Source organism: Dermochelys coriacea, chromosome 1, assembly GCF_009764565.3.
Source record: "Dermochelys coriacea isolate rDerCor1 chromosome 1, rDerCor1.pri.v4, whole genome shotgun sequence".
Classification (NCBI taxonomy): Eukaryota; Metazoa; Chordata; order Testudines; family Dermochelyidae; genus Dermochelys; species Dermochelys coriacea.
Window position 1 is genome coordinate 7602278 of NC_050068.2, and position 16173 is coordinate 7618450.

Below are 16173 nucleotides of genomic sequence, written 5' to 3' on the forward strand. Positions count from 1 at the left end.
CCCCGCAGCCTCGGCTTTGCACGGGGAACATGGCCTCATCCATCTCCCCTCGCCCCCGCCCACCTCCCTCCCCTTGCCCAACGGCACAGGCTGGTGTCGGCTTTCAGAGCTGGCAGCCCTATCTCTCCCATGGCTTCAGAAGGTCGTTAGCAAGGCTCTGACCTGGAGGGGGAAATAGCCTGGCTCCCTGGTTCTAACGCAATGGGATCCAGCAGAGAGCCCCGGAGCCAGGCGGGTAGGCCCAGTTCTCTGTCGGCTGCTGCTTGGGATGCCATGTGCCCCTGGCATTCACACCCGCAGCAAGCTCTGCTCCCGGCCCGGATGCCGGAGAATGGCAGCCAGCCCCGCCAGATCCTACCTCCCTCCACAGCTGCGTTCATGGGATGGGGAGCAGGAGCCGGCTACGACAGCCGGGCAGGGAAAGGGCAGACTCGGGGTAAATACATCCTGCTCCACCTTCCAAGCCCCCTGCAGTTTCAGTTCAGGATTCATGCAGCAACGGCCAGAGCGGAGCAGACCTCTGAGCCACCGGGCCCGGTGTCCTCTCTCCAGGTGCAGGACGGACAGGCTAATGGATAAGGCACCGAACTGGGACTCGGGTGACTCTCTGCTCCACCCCGTTTCAGGGAGGGCTTAGCCAGAATCAGTGGAAGTTGGTGTCTGATTGTCACCGTGACGTACACTCCCAGAGCTTTAAAGTCCCACTGTCCCATTGAGGCAGCATGCTTGGGGTAGGGGGGGTGTTCTCATCCCCTTTGAGGGTCCTTTATGATTTCAGGGCTCCCAGCTCTGCCTGCTGTGTGCTGCGGCTGACACAAAACCAGGCTCTGCACCCTTCCCCTCTGTGCCCCCCCTCTCTGGTGTTGGGGCGAGGGGAGGAAGCGTGCCAGGGTGGGAGGGAGCTGGTCAAGACACATGGTGCTCCTCAGCCACTGGCATAATTTAGATCAGCTGCAGGGCTGCTCTAAGTTCCACCTGGGCTGTTTTGGAGCCCCAGCCAGCCCAGGGTCTGGGGATCCAGCCCTCCTTGGCTCTGTGCAGTGCAGTCATGGTGTAGCTGGGGACTGGACCCCACAGCAGTGCCAAGGGGCCTTAGCATCCCTGGGAATGGTGCCCACAGAGCCTGCAATGTGCATTGTGCTCTGGCCCACCTGACAAGGACGCGTGGTGTTCTCTTAGGAGCACAAATGAAGAGGCCTGTGGAGGAGTTTCCATTTCTCTTTGCCAGGCTCAATGACTATGTTAAGTACTATTAAGCACGTGCCACAAAGAGGGGTCCCATGGCACAGCTGTCTCTCAGCGCCTTGCACAGCCGACAGCTTTTCTAAAGAAAACATGTTCCCCGCAGATACAGCGCTCCAGGACGGGGCAGCCTCCGAAAGTGTCTCCCCGGCCCTGATCTGGGCTGTTCTCCGGCCTGCCGCCGCCCCATGGCGCCGATCCCGCCATAGAGAGCGTGACCGATCGCTGTATGTTTCTGTCTGGGCAGCCTGTGCCTTCGGGCCCAGCCCTGAACAAAGGGTGGCGTCTGAGCTGCAGTGCCCCAGCAATGGCCACAAGAAGCAGCTGCCCCTACTATGACCCCCTCCCTCTCTGGGGACAGGGGGTTAGCTGGCTGGCTAACTGCCCTGGCTAATGCATTGGGGGAGGAGGTGTGGAACCAAGGTCCTGCTGCCTGGCCTCCTGGAGGGTGTGGGAAGCAGGAGGTGCATGGTGCCCGCTCGATCCTACATGCCCTGGCCCATGGTGGGAGGGAGCTGGGGGCATGCATGGCATGTTTGTAACAATCCCTGCATGTGTGTGCAACCGACGGGAGAATTCCCAGCCACAGCATGCCGAGCACTTTCCAGAGGCGGGCCAGCATCTTTCTCCCCCTGTTACAAATGGGGAAACTGAGGAACAGTGCCTGTGCGAGCTGCCCAAGGTCGCATGGAGAGCCAATGGCTGGGTCTGTTAGCCTCTGTGCTGTATACAGCCTGCCCTAGTTCTTCCTATACTAGTGTATATCAGGAGTAACTCCATTGGGTAACACAGGTCTCAAGTCAGTACAGGTGGGGTCACAAGCAGGCTCGCCAGCTCACAGTGGGAGAGGGTGGATCCATCGCTTTAAAATTGAACTGGACATGGCAGAGTCCCGGGGGACTTTGGTACCATTCGTTTTCAGCTCTGGTTTGTTCCCACCCGGAGTTCCCAGACTAATGATCGGAACCTGCTCTCACTGATGCTGGAGTAAATCAAGAATAGCCCCATTGGTGGGGTGTGATGAAGCAGGACTGTTCTTAATGTTTCCTCTGAATAGTGTGGGGGTGCCTCAGTTTCCCCTAGGCAGTTCTTAAGTATCTAGGGGGTGGGATAAGGGTGTATGATCATTGCAGAGCCCTAGAGGGCAGGTGTGTGCAGGGATCTGGACACAGAGAATGGCCGACACCCTGTTTCCTGGCAATTGATGGCCTGGGCCCTTCCCCTCTGCAAGATGAGAGCTAAAGGGGTTGGCGAACAAAGGAATCAGGTGCCCTCCTGTCCCAGGAAAAAGACAAAGCCCAGAGGAGGAGGGGCTGGAGGGGGAGTCAGTTTGGGGCTGGCTGGGGACATGGAGTGAAGTGCAGATGTGGTTGTCTGGCTCACTGCCCCCCAAAATGGACCCAGCTGAGGGGTCCTGTTCTCTGCCCATACAAGCTCTGTGTTAGACCATGTTCCTGTCGTCTAATAAACCTTCTGTTTTACTGGCTGAGAGTCACGTCTGACTGCGGAGTTGGGGGGCAGGGCCCTCTGGCTTCCCCAGGACCCCACCTGGGGGGACTCGCTGTGGGAAGCGCACAGAGGGGCAGAGGATGCTGAATGCTCTGGGGTCAGCCCCAGGAAGGTGGAAGCCGGGTGAGCTGTGTGCTCACAGAAAGGAGACTTCCCCAGAGTCCTGCCTGGCTTCATGGGGAGCATTTCCAGAGCATCGCCCGGGGACTCTGTGACATGGGGTGCAGCCACGCTGGTGGGAGAGGAGGTTCTGGCCCCGGGGGGAGCAGAGCAGGTGCTGGGGAACAGCAGGAGACAGTCCCCTAGAGTCGTAGAAACGTAGGGCTGGAAGGGACCTCGAGAGACCCCCTAGCCTTCGCGTAGCTCTCCCATTAGAGATGGGCCTGTATCCAAGCTTAGAGCAGGAGTTTGGATTCAGGTCTGAAGCTGGTGGCTCAGGTCTGCTGTAGAGACAAGCCACATGGATGTGTCATGCGAGGGCTCCCTGGACACGCAGTGTCTGCCGTGCCGGACGAGACCCGGCTAGCCCCACGCGGGACGCTCTGACAGCCTGGTCCCCCGTGCAGCTGAGGGAGGTGACTTTCACCAGCTCCTGGGCACACCCAAGCAATTCGACAACCCTGTAAGGCTGGTCTTTCTGTGCCCCAGAATGGAGGTGCTTACTGAGAAGCAGGATTAGCTCAGGAGACCTGGGTTCAATTCCCAGCTCTGACACTGATTCAGTGTGCAGCCTTGGGTGCATTGCAGCCCCGCTCTGTGCCCAGTTTCCCCATTGATGCAGTGCTGAGAGATCCTGGGATGAAAGGTGCCATGTGTCTAACATTACCTCAGCTTGCTCCTCTGTACAGGTTAGGATCAGCCTTTATCTCGCCTGCTTCATAACCAAGTAGTACACTGGCTCTTTGCATTCTGGGCTAGGCAGGCACCGCGTTTGCTAACTCATTCTGAGTAGGGCCACGTTCGTCACTTGGGACAACTCTACTGGTGTCACGGGAGCTACCCTGGGTGTGGGGGATTCAGCCCAGTGCATGTGGGGGGTATTTCCAGTTAAATTAGAATCCACTTGCTCCAGCCTCTCCGGAAAGCAGCCCAGTTCATGTGGTGGATTCCAGGCTATGTCACACCCCTGTCCGACCCCAGGAGGACTTCGGGGCAGCTGACAGGCGTGCCTCATCGCCGCCAGATGCTAACCAGAAAGGCGAGCGTCCTGTCCTGCGAGACCTTTCGAAGGTCAGGAGGGAAGGCGCAGAGCTTCTCACGCTGGCTGCAGCTGCCCTGCAAGCATGGAGGACGGACACGGAGGGGATGAATCAGGCAGTAAATGGTGACTGGCAAATGCCCAGCTTGCTGCCTGGCCCTGGTGGCGGAGCTGCCTTGGACCTGCGCGTGCCCAGCCTTGACAGGAGTGAGGAAGAGGAGACCCCGGGGGCAGGGAGAGAGCCGGAGCTTAGTGAAGTTGCTGGGAATCTTTTCGTTGGTTTAGCTGGCTCCCAATGAAGGGCAGGTTGGGAGCCTTATGGTTAAGGTGACCCTGGCCACGGACCCGCCAGTGGAACCGGACCCAGTTCTGGGCTTCAGTTCTAACAGGGCAACGATATGGCTCCTGTCGCCATAGGCGCTGAGCCTATTTAAACATGGAAATAATCAGCTCACTGCTTTCTCAGCCTGTAGAAGAAATGGCTGGATTAGCTGACAGAGTTTTAAATGTGTGAGTGTGTGAGAGAGAGAGAGAACTCACTGAAGGTGTAAGAAATAATAATAATATCCAGCTCTTATCTAGCACTTTTAATCTGTAGATCTCAAAGCACTTTACAGAGGACATCAATGCCATTATCCTCATTTTACAGATGGGGAAACTGAGGCATGGAGAGGCAAAATGATTTGCCCAAAAGTCGCCCAGCAGGTCAGTGCTAAAGCCAGGAATAGAACCCAGGTTTCCTGAGTCCCCAGCCAGTGCATTACCTACTAGGCAACACTGCTTCCCCCGTGAGTTTTGTCTTTAGCTCTGAGCACAGAGAGTCCTTTAACTGGTTGTGTCTCTTGTGGCAATGAGTTCCACAGCCTAGGTCTGGCTCCGCTGAAAATTCTGTCTCCTCCGTTTTGGTTTAGAGGTTCAATCTAAAGGGAGGTCTGAGATGAGATGGGGAGAAGCAACCAGCGTTAGCCCTCATATTGTGCTTTATAATCCCCACCAGTATAACTAGAAAGAATATAATTGTGGCACAATGTGCTACCTGGGGTCTAGATTCATAGATTTTAAGGTCAGAAGGGGCCATTGTGATAATCCTGCCTAGTGCAGGCCAGAGACAGTCACATAGCAATTCCTGCTCAAGAGCTGTCTGTCTCGGGGGTTTCTGCCGTGCCCATCACCATGGTATCCGAGCCGTGCCTGCTGCAGGCAGCTGCCCATTAGAAGCCTGACCTTTCCATTGACACATGGGTTTTCTCTTCTTTCTCAGGATGCCTTACTGAGTCTGGGCTCCGTGATCGACGTCACCTGCCTCCAGGACGTCATCAAAGATGCCATTACGTCCGTGCTCCCCAAAGTGGTACGTAGAGGAGGATTCCAGCGGGGGGGATGGGGGCCTGTGGCTCTGTTTGCTTTGGGCTCTCAAAGTGCAGCGAAGATCACCCACTCCTCCTTCTGAAACAAGGGCAGCAACTTATTGAGTTAAACTGTCCTGGGTGCGACATCCTTAGCTGCGTGGTTTATGGACAATACAGGCAGAGTTTCCTTCTCACACTGGGATCTGGAGCTTGCTGAATGCCGCAAAGGCTCCTGGTGCGAACATGCTGGCTGGGACCCTGGCTTTGGCTGGGTTCTAATCTCCACTGTGCTACTGACTCCCCGAGGCCTTGGGCAAATCACTTGATTGCCCTTTGCCTCAGTTTTCCTCTCTGTATAACCGCATTAACAAAACCTAACTAGACGAAGCCCCACCAAATATACCACAGGCAGCAATCCTCTGTGCCCGGGGGGGACAGGTCAAATCACCTGTGAGGCCTCACTGATATTTAACCTATACCTGAGCCAGGGGATCGGGAATCACAGGGGAGATGGGGGCTGGCTGGACAGGAAATCATGAGATGTGTACTCTCTGCCTGCACCCCATTGCAGGACACTGGCAATGTCTGAGGTTTTGCGAGTGATGGGGGTGGGGTCTGGGGCCCCAGGATTTCACGTTCTGCACATGGAGTAGGGGCGGGGGGGATGCGCACACGTTCAGAGAGCCAGCCCCAAGCCTCAGCATTGCTTACGCTGGAACTCGAAGACTTCAGTGGGAGCTAAGCTGTGCTCCGGCTGGCCCTGGTGTCTTGTCCCCCAAGGCGAGGATCAGTCCACGTCTTTATTCCTGACAAGCCATGGAGCCAGGATCTGATCCCGGTGCCTTTCTGCTGGGGCCTGGAGGAGCTCACTGAATCGGTCACTGTCTCCTTCGCTCCTCGGGAGGTCCCTGCGTGCTCGATGGGTAGCGAATCCCCATGCTCCGGCTGTAGCTGTGTGTTGGGACAGCAGGGGTTGTGTGTTCCAGAACAAGAAAACTCCAGGGACAACTCAATGCGGGGGGCGTGGGAAATACGGGCACTGGAGAGAGCCCCGCTGCATCTCCGGATGCCGGCTGTTAGCTTCCAGGGGCCTGGCTCCCCACTGCGTTGCTCCTCCTGCAAAAGGGGGTGCCGCCCTGCAAGGGGACTTCAGGCCTGCTCTGCACTGCAAAGTCAACGCCCCGATCTGTCTCTGGCCGACGTGTTATAGTGCCACAGTGAGATCCCCACCCCGAGCAAGCTACTGAGGTGGACGCAGCGCATGTGTGCGCCCTGTGTGACCAGTGTCAACCCCGCAGCGGCTGCCCCGCCATGCCCCAGTCCCAGTCTGTAAACTGTGCTGTCTGGGGTCACAGAGACCAGAAGCTCCCCAGCTCCGCAACTCTGCGTATATTGCATCCGATGAAGTGAGCTGTAGCTCACGAAAGCTTATGCTCTAATAAATTTGTTAGTCTCTAAGGTGCCACAAGTACTCCTTTTCCTTTTCCAGACTGCCCACCTTGGCAAGCACATCTCCCTCATTGTGTGCAACTGGCCAGCCCACCACACCGGCTCCACACACACGCCTGCCTGGTGTGGGCGGAAGATATTAGATCTCCTGGGCCCATGGAGGGTAGTGCAGTAGCACCTAGAGTCTCCCACCATGATCCAGGCTTCATTGTGCTGGGTGCTGTACATACACACAGTGGGAGACAGCCCCTGCTCAAAGAACGTACAATATAGACAGACAAGGCTGATGGAAAGCAGCCGGGAGATGATTTGCTCACAGTCATGTAGCAGAGATGGGCCTAGAACCCAACTCTCCTGACTCCCAGGGTAATGCCCTCACCATCAGACCGCAGGGCGTCCACTGCCCCCTGGCCTGGGAGAAAGGACCCCTTTCCCCTTCTGCAGTGCAGCCAGTGCTCAGAGGCCTTCTAGACCTTGGGAAAGGTCAGTTTGGAACCTGCTGGCCAGTTTCTGCCCCCAGCTCTGGTGTTAGCTGAGCCTGCCACCCCCTTTACTGTCCTGTCTCTTTGCCAGCTGGTGGGTATAAAGCGCACGGGCCCGCTGCAGTCCTCTTTGTTGTTTTGAACCTGAAATCGTTCTTGGGCTGCCGTTGGCTAATCGCATTCTCCCGCGCGCTCGCCCGAGAGCGTAGCGGGCAACAATGCAAAGTCCCCTCCGCTCCCAGGGGCTCTTGTGTTCCTAATCTCCCGGCATTATAGCATTAGCGCGGGGGATAATATCTGCGTGTTCTCCCTCTCTGCCGATTGTCTATTCATGCTTGTAATCGCTGCGGATTCTCCTCTAGCAGGAGTGGGTGGCATATCCCCATCGGGAAGGGGACTGCTCCCCGAGGGCAGCAGTTAATGCGCAGTGAGCTGGGGCTGCTGCAGTTCTTCAGCCTGGGTGGCTCCCCAGCCCCATGAAGAGCCTGGAGAATCCTGTGCCTTTCCGCAAGGGGATGCCCAGCTGTAGTGCGAGTCACGCTGAAGGCCCAGGTAATGGAGTGAAAGAAAGTCATCTCTGTGCAGAGGGGGATTGACCCAGAATGCTGCGTGGGTGCAGGCTGTTTTCCTGCATATGCAAGTGTTTATACCTAGCACTTCACAGAGCTGGGGAAGCATTATAATCCCATTTGCCATCAGGGGAAACTGAGGCACGGGGTGTGTGTATCTTGCTCAAGGTCACTGTCAAGGTTCCTTCCCCACTCTGAACTCTGGGGTACAGATGTGGGGACCTGCATGCAAGACCCCCTAAGCTTATTTTTACCAGCTAAGGTTAAAAACTTTCCCAAGGCACAAACTCCACCGTGTCTTTGAACAGTATGCTGCCACTACCAAGTGATTTAGACAAAGAATCAGGGAAAAGACCACTTGGAGTTTCTGTTCCCCCAAAATATCCCCCCAAGCCCTTACACCCCCTTTCCTGGGGAGGCTTGAGAATAATATCCTAACCACTTGGTTACAAAGTGAACACAGACCCAAATCCCTGGATTTTTGGACACTGAAAAAAAATCGATCAGTTCTTAAAAGAAGAATTTTATTTAAAAAAAAAAAAAAAGGTAAAAATCCCCTCTGTAAAATCAGGTTGGAAGATAACTTTACAGGGTAACAAAAGATGCACAAAACACAGAGGAACCCCCTCTAGCCTTAGTTTCAAAGTTACAACAAAACAGGGATAAACTTCCCTCCAGCAAAGGGAAAATTCACAGGTTGAGAAAACAAAGATAAACTAATACACCTTGCCTGACTGTACTTACAGTTTCTGTAATACGAGAGACTGGTTCAGAATGGTTTGGAGGACATAGACTGATGTCCGGTCCCTCTTAGTCCCAAGAGTGAACGAACACAAAAACAAAGGTTTCAGAGTAGCAGCCGTGTTAGTCTGTATTCGCAAAAAGAAAAGGAGTATTTGTGGCACCTTAGAGACTAACAAATTTATTAGAGCATAAGCTTTCGTGAGCTACAGCTCACTTCATCGGATGCATTTGGTGGAAAAAACAGAGGGGAGATTTATATACACACACACAGAGAACATGAAACAATGGGTTTATCATACACACTGTAAGGAGAGTGATCACTTAAGATAAGCCATCACCAGCGGGGGGGGGGGGGGGAGGAAAACCTTTCATGGTGACAAGCAAGGTAGGCTAATTCCAGCAGTTAACAAGAATATCAGAGGAACAGTGGGGGGTGGGGTGGGAGGGAGAAATACCATGGGGAAATAGTTTTACTTTGTGTAATGACTCATCCATTCCCAGTCTCTATTCAAGCCTAAGTTAATTGTATCCAGTTTGCAAATTAATTCCAATTCAGCAGTCTCTCGTTGGAGTCTGTTTTTGAAGCTTTTTTGTTGAAGTATAGCCACTCTTAGGTCTGTGATCGAGTGACCAGAGAGATTGAAGTGTTCTGCAACTGGTTTTTGAATGTTATAATTCTTGACGTCTGATTTGTGTCCATTCATTCTTTTACGTAGAGACTGTCCAGTTTGGCCAATGTACATGGCAGATGGGCATTGCTGGCACATGATGGCATATATCACATTGGTAGATGCGCAGGTGAACGAGCCTCTGATAGTGTGGCTGATGTGATTAGGCCCTATGATGGTATCCCCTGAATAGATATGTGGACAGAGTTGGCAACGGGCTTTGTTGCAAGGATAAAGAACGCAAAACAAAGCCCCCCCCCACCGAGATTTGAAAGTATCTTTTGTCCCCATTGGTTCCTTTGGTCAGGTGCCAACCAGGTTATTTGAGCTCCTTAACCCCTTACAGGTAAGGAGGAATTTTAGGCTACCCTTATGGTTATGAGAGTCACACTGCAGGGAATAGAGTGTGGCTCTTCTGAGCCCCAGGCCAGCTTCAGCCACAAGACTGGCCACCCTCTCTAAGTATTTAAGCCGTCCACTTTTTTGACACAGACCATCAAACGTCTTTTGATGATGACCAGGCGGGACTGGATTTGAACCAGTGGCATTGTGGTCTCACGCCTCTTCCCTTCCGGCCCAGCAGCTGCCTGGGTTGCAAACCTACCCTCCCAGCACAGTTAATGCACCTCCCAGCAAGGGGATGGGGAAGTGATTCCCAGGCAAGCAGGCCAGCCCCACCCCAGGCTGTTGGTCGAATTAGAGTGCCCATGCCCTAGTGGAGTCCAGGTGCTTCTGCATTCTGGGCCAGATCCTCAGCAGGTGTCGATCGGTATCGCTCCGCCAGAGTCGGCGCAGAGCTACCCTGCTTGACGCTGTGCAATCTCATGCCTTCCGGGTAAGGTGCTGCAGAGCTGGTTCTAAAGCTTTCAAGGGCAGAGTCAGGTCCTGTCTTTGGAGGTGGAACCCCTGTGTCCTTTGCACGGGGCTGCCAGATTTACTCCTGCACGGTGTGGATGTTCAGGCATTCCAGTGACAGCGAGGAACAGAACACCCTCTAAGATCCTGCTCGTGTTTGCACCACTGTCACAGAACACCTCCTAAGATCCTGCTCGTGTTTGCACCACTGCCACAGAACACCCCCTAAAATCCTGCTCGTGTTTGCACCAGTGTCAATGCGGGGTGACCGCTGACAGCAGCGGTGGGACGCCTGGTTTAATCCAGTGTCTCTAAGAACCAGATTGGGCCCTGCACGCCTCGCCTGAGTAAAGCAAGCACCACTCCGGCCCGCTCTGCTTTATCTGTCAGAGCTGAGGATAACAGGAAGGCTGGATTCAGCAGCACAAAGGCGGTGGAATCAGGCTGGCGTGATGGAATATGTTCTTTTCATGGCTCTGCTGAGATGTAAGCAATGGAATCTGTTTTCACACAATACAATTATTCCAGTGAACTGTTAGCAAGGGACTTGTGTAGGGTGTTTTTTTTTTTTGTAATTAGTTCTTTTCAGTTGCCTGATATTTGAGTGCACATTACTCCTTTGTTAACCAGTGCTCCCTTTATCGCTGTGATAAATGCAGCTCATTCTCAGGTGCCTTGCTGCATAGAAAATTAGGGAAAATTGCCAGTGTTTTTTTTTAATCCAATAAAGGGGGATGTATTTATGCCAGACCCTCTTAACACTGGCTCCGTGGCTTGTTTGCATAACTCAGGTGCTTTAATATGCTTGTAAAGTGAGTGTATCATCTTGGCACACGTCGAGGATAATAACCTACTACCACTGTCAGAATCCATAGGCACTCCTTTAGCTCAAGTGTTAGAGGTCTGTGCTTTGGTGCTGGTGGTCCCAAATTCAAGGCCTCAAAACCTATGGTTGAGATTGGCACAAGTGCACTTTGCTTGTGAAGAAGTAAGATGAGAGCTTGGTGACCTGTTCCTGGCACACAGCCTATCAGATGGACGGAGCCCCTTTCTTCCCAAGAGCTAGCCTTAAACAGCCTCCAGGATGGCTGCTGAGCACTTCCAACAAAGGTAAACTTCCCAGGCCATCTCGCTGCCTCAGTTTCCCTGTCTAAACCAGCCTGCTCTCCCTCCCTGCACTGCTGTGAGGCTGAATTACTGTTTGTAAAGGCGGTGCTTTGTGATCCGGATTCCCAGCCCCATACCCTATCCACGAGGCCACGCTGCCTCTCGGTGCCAACAGGGAATTAGCCAGAGGAGACATTACTGTATGTCTTCACTGGTCCACGCAGTGCGCTAGCCCTCACTGAGTAACTACGTTATCTTATTGCTTAGCCTCTGACTTTCCTCCCTCCCTCCCACCATCTTACCCCCTTTTCCCACCATGCCTGCCTTGAGGCCGTGTGCCATGCATTGGGAGGCACCTACCATGCTTTGGGGCTCTGAAAGACGTGCTTGTACTTGTGCCATAGTCCCTGATCCATCCTGGAGCCAGGCTGGTTTCAGTTGCCCATGTCATTGATTGGCCACTGGCTGTGGGTGTGGCCGGTCATTGGAATTTGGCAGGGACCAGCTGAAGATGATGATGGTGGGGAGGGTGATGCCCATCCATCTCCTAACTCTACAGCTGACTCCTGTCTGCCCACCGAAAACTCCCTCCCATCTGCGGTGCAGTGGCCATGGCTCACTGAACACTCCTAGGTTACAAATCTGGCATGGCTCAGGTGTGATACGAGAGGCAATGAAGGAGTTTACTTCCTAGTGTACAGTCTGGCAACTGTGTCCTGGTGGCTTCACCCACCCAGCACCTGTGGAGCTGAAATCAGTTGGAGCTGCAGCCAGGGGCTGGGCACCTCTTCGGATCCAGCCCCAAGTTCAGTAGCTGCTAAGCCTTATTGGGGTTAATGCTATGTGTGCCATCTCTGCCCACTGCTTTCTCGCTAGCAAAGGTGCTGTGGTGACAGTCCGGGAGGCTGATGCCCTCTGCGCATCCCTGGGACAGATGGGCCCGCCTTTGGGGGCGAGCGGGTAGCTCAGCTGAGACCCAACAACTTGTTTCATGGAAGCCACCATGGAGCCAGCATCTGGTAACAACTTCCAGTCACTCTTATTTGTATTGTAAAAGCACCTGGAGGAGCTGACTGAGATCAGGGCCCGATTGCATCAGGTGCTGCACATGCACAGAGTCAGAGACAGTCCCTGGCCCAGAGAACTCGCGGTCTGACTAGACAAGACAGAGGATGGGAGAAAGGATGTATTTCTGGTAGAACTGCCCTTCCGAGCCACATTGGAAGGGGTGAGCTAGCAGAGACAGGACTTGTAACCAAGTCCAGTCTAGTGAGTTTATCCAAGAGAAAGCTAAGAGGTAACTTGGTTACAGTATCTAAGTCCTTGTGATGAGATTTCTGATAGTCACAGGCTCTTTAACCTCGCAGACAAAGATGCAGCAAGATCCAATGGCTGGAAGTGGCAGCTAGACAAATTTGGACTGGAAATAAGGTGCAATTTTTATAACAGTGAGGGGAATTAACCCTTGGGGCAACTAGAGGTGCAGTGGCGTCTCCATCGTGAGAAGTTGTTACATCAAGACTGGCCGTCTTTCTCAAAGATATTCTCCAACTCCACCAGAATTCACGGGCTTGGTGCAGAGTTTATTCGGTGAGGTTCTGTGACCTGTGTCATGAAGGAGCTCAGATTCCCTTATCATACCGGTCGTGTCTGGGGGAGCATCACTGAATCTTTCAGTCTTCGCAGTTCTCCACTCCTCCCCACCCTCCATCTCTTTTTTATTAAAAGCCAATTAGGCAACCTTGAAATTAGTTAATTACCGATGGCTTTACAAGAAGCCACAGCTATTGAAGAACCGATCTGACTCACTAGGAAACCATTCTTTGTGTCTGCAAATGGACTGAAGAGAATACCATTTTGATCTCACTGTGTAATTTAATTATTCAGACAGGTCTGCTTTGTGTGTGGGGGGAGGGAAGGGGCACATGCTTTGTGGAGAGAAGAAACCAAATAACACAGTGCTCAAACCAACACTGTTTCATTTTAACCACTTTGGTCCTGCCTCCCGGAGATGGTGCTTCTGGCAGAGTGCACCTCCCTGTGGAAGGGCTGTCTCTCAGCTGGAGAGGGGCAGTGTGGTCTAGCATAGAGGGTAATGAGCGGGGATTTAGGAGAGCGCTAGCTTTCCATTTTAGGACTTTATCCTTTACTGTAATGGCTGAGTGCCTTCTCCAGGTAACACTGAGCCAATAGCAAAGTCCCCTGAGTACTTCATGGCCAAAAGGGACTGTTGTGATCAGTCTGACTGCCTGTGTAACATAGGCTAGAGAACTGCCCCAGAAGCATTCCTAGGGCAGAACTTTTAGAGAAACAGCCAGTCTTGATTTCAAAACTGTCCATGATGGAGAATCCACCACGGGCCTTGGGAAACTGTTCCAGTGGCTAATTACTCTCACCGTTAAAAATGTCTGCCTTATTTCCAGTCAGAATTTGTCTCGCTTCTGCTTCCAGCTATTGGATCGTGTTAGACTTTTCTCTGCTAGATTGAACAGCCCTCTATTAAATATTTGTTCCCCGGGTCGGTATTTAGCGACTAATCACATCACCCTGTAACCTTCTCTTTGTGAAGCTAAATAGACTCAGTTCCTTGGTTATCTAATCTAATCATTCTTGTGGATCTTCTCTTAACCTCTCCAATTTATCAACATCCTCCTTGAATTGGGGGCACCAAAACTGGACACAGGATTCCAGCAATGGTCGCACCAGGGCCAAATCCGGAGGTCAAATCATCTCTACTACTTGAGATTCCCCTATTTATGCATCCCAGGGTCGCATTCGCTCTTTTGGCCACAGCGTCACACTGGGCTCTTCTATTCAGCTGATTATCCACCACGACCCCCCAGTCTTTGTCAGAGTCACTGCTTCCCAGGATAGAGACCTCCATCCAGTAAGTATGGCCTGCGTGCTTTGTTCCCAGATGTCAACATTTAGCTGCATCAAAACACAGATTGTTTTCTTGCCCTCAGCTTACCAAGTGCTCCAAATCACTCCCCCGTTTTTGTGTCATCTGCAGACTTTATCAGTGATGATTTTATGTTTTCTTCTCGGTCAATGTGAAATAGTGTAGGGCCAAGACCCGATCCCTGCGGGATCCCCTGGGAAACACACCCGTTCGATGATGATTCCCCGATTACAGTTACATTTTGAGACCTATCAGTTCGCCAGTTTTTATTCCATGCAGTACAAGATACGTACGTAGGAACGTACCCAAGATAGATCTAGGGCCCAGCCAAACCCCCAGCATTGAGAAGTTTGGGTCTGGATCCAGACACTGACACTTGGACACACCACCATTGTGTCTCCTCCTTCCCATTGAGAAGATAACCCAAGTCATGAATTGTAATCCAGTTGGGAACTCTCAGGCTACCTGTGCGTCACCTTTGGGTCTTTCTCCGCAGCCTTTCAGGGTCTCTTGGCAATGGGCTGCAGTGGCTATGTCATCCCTCGACAGAGCTGGGCACTTCAACCCTTCTTTTCTAATGAGATGGGGAACCAACGAGAGAGGGGCCTCAGTCACTCGAGGAGTCAAGCCTGCAGCTCTTCATCTTCCACCTGGAGTCCAGGCCAGGTCATCAGTGACTGAGAGGTACCAGATATTTGGTAGCCCCTGCATGGCCTTAGTCTGGTTTCAGGTGCCCATATCCACACAAGCAGTAACTGGCCCTCTTGTGCCCATCTTCAGCAGAAAGGCCAAAGAAGGACTTTATGGGCCATGGACGCTGAATGCTCTTCTAACAAGGGTGTTCTTGTTAAAACACAGATACCAATGATGTATGAAAGTGTATGTGTGTGTGTGTAAACACAATTTCCCCCTGCTGGATGGAATCAGAACTGCCCATCTGTGTGTCATAGGCCCTACACTGCTGTGGTGGGGATTCTCTTTTCACTCGAGAGGCAAGAGCCTGGCCTTTTGGAGCAGGAGAGGGCTGAGTTCCAGCCCTGAAGCTGGTGTTCAGAATTGCCGTGGGGCACAGGACAGTGATGTCCTAGGTGGGAATACGTTCTTAAAGGGGTCAAAGTGAGTGGAATTCTACAGCTATCCCCAGTCTACAGGTGGGGAAACTAAGGCATGGAGCAGCTGAGAGAATGATTAAACCTACTGAAGTTAATGGAAAGACTCCTGTTGATTTCAGTGGGCTTTGGATTAGGACCTAAAAGTCACACAGCAGGTCTTTGGGAGGGGTAGGAATTGAGCTCTTGTCTCCAGAGCCTAGCGCCTTAACCACAAGACCTACCCCCCACCCTTCCTCCATCCCATCATCACCACCACCGCTGCTGCTCCTTAGCCCCATGGCTGGCAGCCTGTTGCTTTCTTCTGGGTCAGGGTGGTTCAAGGCACTTGCTTTGCCACTGTCTCTTCCCCCGGAGGGAGGCGATCGCTTCCCTATAATGAACTTGATTGAGCATGAAATCGGGAGGCAGCCCGTGTCCGCCCCTAAATAAATCAATAGTTAGACAAAGCGTGACAAGGCAACAGCTGGCTCTGCTGTAAGCTCGGTCTGCCGCAATCAGGGGAATTCAGAGAGACCAGCCCCACTCGGGCTAGCCGCTGCACTGCAAAGAGCACCTCTTCCGCACCAGAGAGCCCCGGGCTGCCCTTGCTGAAATATGCGTTTCCCAGGTACCCCCAAGCGTCGTCAAGAGTCCCAGCCCCCCACTGCACCACAGCCCCTCTGCACTCCACTGCAGCATCAGATGTGGCCCGGGAGTATCCCAGGCCAGACTTCGGTTGTGCTGAATTGCTCTAAGGGTAGGAGCTGCCCCCTGTGATCCCAACCGGGAGAGTAGCTGGGGCAGGCGGAGGTGCCATATCTCCTTAAACTCAGGCTCAGCGTTCTGGGATTTCAAAGGCCTCCCTGGAGCCTGTGGGTTTGCTGAGCGTTTCTGGCCAGGGCGTTCGCGCAGCCGGCTTAGCCCACACCGAAGGCAGCGAGTGTACCTTTGTCTGCGCTCGGCTCCTCACACATGCTAACGTCGCCTGGCCTAGACAAGGTCCCGGTC

At 53.1% G+C, this 16173-nt stretch overlaps 1 protein-coding gene across 3 annotated transcripts in view; it reads left to right on the forward strand.

The window, feature by feature from the left end:
* Positions 1-16173, forward strand: part of PDE2A (phosphodiesterase 2A) — a 393111-nt gene that overhangs the window by 241911 nt on the left and 135027 nt on the right. For 2 of the 3 annotated variants that reach the window (XM_038378055.2, XM_038378059.2), the window contains one exon: positions 5211-5300. In XM_038378055.2, the coding sequence (XP_038233983.1) occupies positions 5211-5300 (90 nt within the window). Of the gene's footprint in view, positions 1-4602; positions 4655-5210; positions 5301-16173 lie in introns of those variants that run through there. The other variant, XM_043504002.1, reaches the window with a different exon arrangement.